This window comes from Phaseolus vulgaris, chromosome 7 (genome assembly GCF_051622355.1).
Source record: "Phaseolus vulgaris cultivar YP4 chromosome 7, ASM5162235v1, whole genome shotgun sequence".
NCBI lineage: Eukaryota > Viridiplantae > Streptophyta > Magnoliopsida > Fabales > Fabaceae > Phaseolus > Phaseolus vulgaris.
The window spans coordinates 7,953,496-7,959,495 of record NC_143504.1 but is presented as its reverse complement, the minus strand read 5'-3'; the positions used below and the strand labels follow the sequence as shown (position 1 = coordinate 7,959,495).

The following is a 6,000-nucleotide window of genomic DNA, read 5'->3' as shown; positions in this document are numbered from 1 at the left end:
TTTTTTAATTTGAAAGATATGTGTAAAAGGTGTTTAGTGTAATACTTTAAAAATACATAAAAGATTTAGATAATTTTTTTGAAAAAGTTGACGTGTTAGCGTATAATTAAAAAAACTTCAGCAATAATTGACTCTATATTGTATATCCAACACAATCCGGAAAGAGTGATTTTTACAAATAACATGTTTATAAATTCAAGATATCTGTTTAACTTGACTAGAATGTTCAGCGGGAAAAAAAAGAATCGAATAAACTTAAAGTTAAAATAAATAAGAAAACCTAATTTAAATTAAGACAGACCCTCTCTTCTCAACACACCACTTTCACCCAGTGATTCCACACACTCCAATCCCACACCGAACGCAACCACTCTCGCACATTTCCTCTTCTCCACATTTCTTCATTTTCTTCAAGCTTGTGCAACAAACATCGTTCAGCAGAAAATGAGTCCAACAAAGATCGAACCCGAAGAGGTTGAAGGAGAAATAATCGGCACAACCGACTACTTTTTCGATAAAATTGGCGAGGCCATTCCGTTGAAAGGCTCCGACTTCAATTTCGACGTGGAAACCCTTCCCTTGCAGGCTCTCACAATCTCTGAACGTTTTCGCCTCACTTTTGTGGCTCATTCTTCAGGTAATCTGAATATGCGTGTTCAGTTAAACACAATTTTATTTTCGTGTATGCTCAGATTGAATGTTATTTACTTTTAGTTGTTGTGGTTTAGGTTTCTTCGTTGCGAAGACAAAGGACCTTATTGATTCGGCAAAGGAGTTTAAGGAGAAGGGAAACGGCTCTCCCGTGGAGCAACTGAGTCTCGTGGATGTACCTATTGGGAGGGTACGCTCACTGGCTATTTCCACCGATAATTTGACACTGGCTGCTGTGGCTTCTGGCTCCGGAGACATTTCGTTTTACTCTGTTGAAAGCTTTCTGAATAAGGTACATTATTTTGTGACTTGGTTCGTGGAGATTATTTCATAATAGGTGGACTCGTGGTTTTTAGTATGCGAATACTTTAAAACACTGAATGTGCTAACCAGTTTAATTTTTTTTAATAGTATTACTGGAGCAGAAGCTAATTAAACTCTTGCTTGAAAAAAATAAATGAAACATAAACTAGATGACTATGTGTGAATTAACTCAGGCAATCTTAACCAAGAAGCAGCTTAGGAAATCAGTATTATTTTTGAACAACTAAACCTTTCCATAACATGTTTGGTCAGTAGACCCTTCGAAATGTCATTAACTACCTTTGCAAGCTTACTAATCTCTTACATGGTAATGGTTTGTATTGATGCTATTTTTCTAATCTTCCATTTTAAATTTTTAGACTATAATTTTTCCCTTACTTAAGCTTTATTACCTGATGGATGACTACAAAATGATTTTTCTCGTCTCCTCTTAACATTCATGTTTATTCACCTATACCGTACTTACTATCAATCCCGTTGAAACTCCTTAGTGATTGGATGACTGACTGACTGACTGTCCTTTGTGTTGAAAGGATTAGTGACAAAATAGATCACAATGGATGGTACTACTTTAATACCATATTAAGAAAATAGAAAATGATGAATTGTGTGTTTTTGTGTAAACATACCAGTATTCTTAGTTGTAATGAAAAAGAGATACAATAATAAGGAACAAAATCAGCATCTAATATAAAAAACATTAAGATATTTCCCTCTAAAATCATCAGACCTACCTGTTTGATGTAATTAAGTTATATATCTAACATAATCAAATCATATCATATCTACTGTTTAATGTAATTAAATCATATATCTAACATAATCAAATCATATTCCTAGCACTTTGGAAACTCATTTCCTGTGGCAAGTAACTTGGAGTATGCCTCAGATTAGAATGGAGAGGCTAATACAGTAGCCCAAACTCATGAATTTAGCCGGTTGAAATTTATTTCTCTCTCATATTTCTTATTTAGTCTTTTGTTTTTGAAAGTGGGTAATGTTTCTAATGTCAAATTCAGGGATGGCCATTTGTGGAAGATTCTTCTTTTAGTTTGGTTTTCTCACTGCTTAATTGGCTATCTCTTACACAAATCTTCTATTCCCATTTTTACGATGTTAAAATCTTTACCTTCTTTGTTGGGATTTGCACTCTCTCTATTTTAACCATAGGAAGTGTTTGAGGGTATCCTCGATTATAAAAGTATATAAATTGCGTGCTTTATATCTTTATTTAAAATACAATTCGTATGCTTGAATTGTTTTATACCTACTTTACTTTAATATATATATATTCTTTTAGGAAGTGAAGCAATCCTTTTCCTGTTCACTTGATGATTCAGCCTTGGTCAAGGACATGCGTTGGATAACAACACGGAAAAGTTCTTATGTTGTTCTTTCAAATACTGGGAAATTATATCATGGAGAGATTGGTTTTCCACTTAAACATGTGATGGACAGTGTTGATGCTGGTATGCTTCTCTGTTTTTGCCTTACCTCATGAATATGTTCATATCCCATTATCTATCTGTTAATGTTTTATATATCAGTTAGAATTTGGAACATGCACCAATTGACTGTAGAATTTTGAACATGAATAGGTTCACAATGTTATATACCAGTGTGTGAATGTGTTTGTGTGTCTGTATTTCATAGCTTTAGCTATTAGTTTTTTACTTTTTCTTTCTTTTTTTTGTATACTTCATGGTTGGGAGGTAATGAGTTAAATCTGCATTTGGCTATGTCTATGCATAGATGTCTCTCTTCTTTCCCTTGTCTCACCCAATATATGAAAAGAGTAGGGTGTTTGGTGGGCATTTCAATGTTTCAAATTTCAATCATGTCTGGTTCACAACTTTTTTTTTCTTTATTTTGGCATTCTGAATTACATGTTTTAATTTGTTTTTTTGTGAAGTTGATTGGGGTTTGAAAGGTTCATTTGTTGCTGTTGCAAGTAAGAGTGTTCTAAGCCTTTTATCAGCTGAGTTTGAAGAAAGAGTTTCAATTTCACTCTCCTTTGGATCATGGATTGGTGATTCCGCAGCCAATAATAGTATAAAAGGTTTGGATTCTTCTGTTTCTTTTATGTGTGTATATATGTATGTATGTGTATATGTATATAATGTGTATAAATAACTTTTTTTTTTATTTCAATCTAAAACTTCTTTGTAGACTTGTTAAATTGATTTTTAATTCAACAAGTTTATCAAAATGATGTTTTGTTAAAATCTAAGAAAAGAAAGACTCCTACTTTTGGTCCCTTAATTTTTTTTGTTTTTGGTGTTTGTCCTTATTTAAATTTTGATTTTTTAATCCTTATATAGGTAGGAATGGAGTAAAACTTGATTTTGATTCTCATATATGTGATTTACAACACACAAATAAGAATGCATAATAACATCGTATTCTAAGAGTACCTAATATAAAAAGTTGATTTGATCTTTATTTATTCTCCCTTTATTTTTAGTAATTTTCTATAATCTAAATTTAGCACAAAAACTTAAACCCTAGTTTACTAACATTACCCCTCAAAGTTGGTGTAAAGATACCAATCATGCCCAAATTCCTAACTTGTAGTCCAAATGGCTGTGTCAACAACACTTTGGTCAAAATATCTATAACTCTTTGTGTAGTTAGTTCAAATACGTGGACATTATTCTCTCCTCAAGTTTTTCCTCTATGAAGTGTCTATCAGTCTCAAAATGTTTAGCACTATCATTTTGAATGGGTTGTGGTTAATGATGATAATTGCCTTGTTATTACAATACAACATCACTAGAAATTCAACTGGTCTCTTCAAAGGAAAGCGAAAGGTTTGCTCGACTAGGAGAGTGAGTGGTTAGTTCTTCCCTTTCAAGAAAATGCTATCCCAAACAAGGATGTTGATTCAACATCGTAGACTTCATATTCTTTTTTGGGCATGTGTCCCAACATAGAGAAACATACTTTCTAACCTTTTGAAGTAGCTCGTAGAACACTTTTCTTGACTGACCCACTGTCACATGTTGAATTGGTACAACCATTCTCTTGGAAGACCTTCCTCCCAAGACTTTCAACATGCTACTAGTTCGATCTAGGGCCACAAAACTTGACAAACATGTTGAGCTATTATTTAAATTTAACCTCAGCACTACTTCTAGCAACAATACCTTTCTTCCACTTGCAGTTCTTTGCTTCTTGCTCCTCCATGTGACCAAATTACCCCATAGAAGTGGGCAATAATCTAATGTGAATATCCTATCTACGATTGATCTTGTTCAACCAGAGCATTATTTTACACCTCAACTCCTCTCTTCTCATTTTTTGATGAGCCCTTTCTGCAACATTCCTTTAAGATTGTGAAGAATCATATACATAATTTCAAGGTTGTTGGAGATCCCACATTGACTAGAGATAGGACCAAATTATAAGTGAGGGCAAACCTTACTTTACAAACCGGTTTTGTGAGGATGACTTATGCTTCAACTCACTTCTTAATATGGTATTAGAGTCTATTCTAGTGAGGTTTGTTGGGCCTATTGTGCCACTCACTATTGGACTGCTATTAGACCACCTACTAATATCTAGTCCCATGCTCGAGATAAATATGCCTTGGCGTGAGGGGTGTGTGGTGGAGATCCCATATTAACTAGAGACAAGACCAAATTAAAGTATATAAGTGGGGGTAAACCTCACTTTATAAGCCGGTTTTTTGAGGATCAATAGGCTTAAACTCACTTTCTAATAAAAGTGTACCTCATAAGGGAATACATAAATAAACTTACCATGCTCATATATGTATGGATGAGTGTGGCATAAGAAAATTTATTTTCTCTCCAACCTTTGGTATCTATCTGTGTCAACTGGCATCCATTTGTGACATTTCTAATCCTCCATTGACCTCTGTAGTTGTATATGAAGGTTTAATCCACTCATAAAGAGATCAAGTATGACTCTCAACCCTTAAGCCTAGATACATCCAAAAGGGAAACATTATAGAAGTTGTTCAATAAATAAACTACTTTAATACTCCCTCTTAGGCTGAAGCATATATTGTATGTACCAAGCATGGAATATATAACTTGAATTATAGGCCCTTTTATCCCTACAAATTGGTCATTAGAGTTGCTAAATTCAGTATTAAGTGGGCATCAACTTCTTCCCAACAAAATGACAATTGATCTCTATGTGTTTGGTTGTGATGCAACATTGGGTGGTATAATACTGTTGGAGATTTTGAGACAAGGAAAAAATACTGTTGGAGATTTTGAGACAAGGAAAAAATAAGAAGGAAATTAGAAAGAATGTGAGTAAAAAATGTTGTTTAATAGATATTGGAATATAAAAATATATTAAATATTGAAATTTAATTCATGCGTAACTTTATCATTTTCACTATGAAATTTAATTGTCTTCTTGTTGCTTGAATTTTGTTCTTGTTTCACAATGTTATTTGTATGATATGCATTGCCATAATATAGTCTTTCTTGAACAATTGTACCAGTTGATTATGTGAAGTGCATTCGACCTGATTCTATTGTAATTGGATGCGTTCAAGTTACTGAAGATGGTAAGGAGGAAAATTATCTTGTCCAAGTTATTAGAAGCCGACATGGTGAAATTAATGATGTAAGTGCAAAATCCTTGCAATATATTTTTTGTTTTTATAATGAATGCAATCTTGACTAAGACTAATTACTATTTTAGAGATTTATGTTGACTAGACATATGACTAACTAATAACTATAGTACATAAACGGAGACTAACTAATAACTATAGTACATAAACGGAGATAATCCTCATCTTACATGCTGGTTTTGTAGGATTGAGTTAGCTCTAAACCCTTTTGTAAGATGACATTGGAGCCTATCCTAACAAAGTTTGCTAGACATATCGTAATGTCCCACAACCTTGTCTTTTTTTTTTTTTTTTCAATAATAATACCTTAATATTTTCTAGACAAATATTGAAGGTTTAGATGTGCATATTTTTAGATCTATTCTGTTTTTCTTCAAAGAACATGAATGAAGGAGTATGTACTCCAATTC

General features: G+C 33.2%; 1 protein-coding gene across 3 annotated transcripts in view; it reads left to right on the top strand.

The window, feature by feature from the left end:
* Nucleotides 1-287: 287 nt before the first annotated feature.
* The window catches only part of LNO1 (Nuclear pore complex protein), a 29,009-nt gene continuing 23,296 nt past the window's right edge, over nt 288-6,000 (top strand). Inside the window, exons 1-5 of one of the 3 annotated variants that reach the window (XM_068633940.2) lie at nt 288-637; nt 729-943; nt 2,276-2,444; nt 2,888-3,034; nt 5,456-5,580. In XM_068633940.2, coding sequence (XP_068490041.1) covers nt 445-637; nt 729-943; nt 2,276-2,444; nt 2,888-3,034; nt 5,456-5,580 — 849 coding nt within the window. In that variant the 5' untranslated portion in view covers nt 288-444. The remainder of the gene's footprint in view (nt 638-728; nt 944-2,275; nt 2,445-2,887; nt 3,035-5,455; nt 5,581-6,000) is intronic. The other 2 variants (XM_090304576.1, XM_068633941.2) reach the window with 2 other exon arrangements.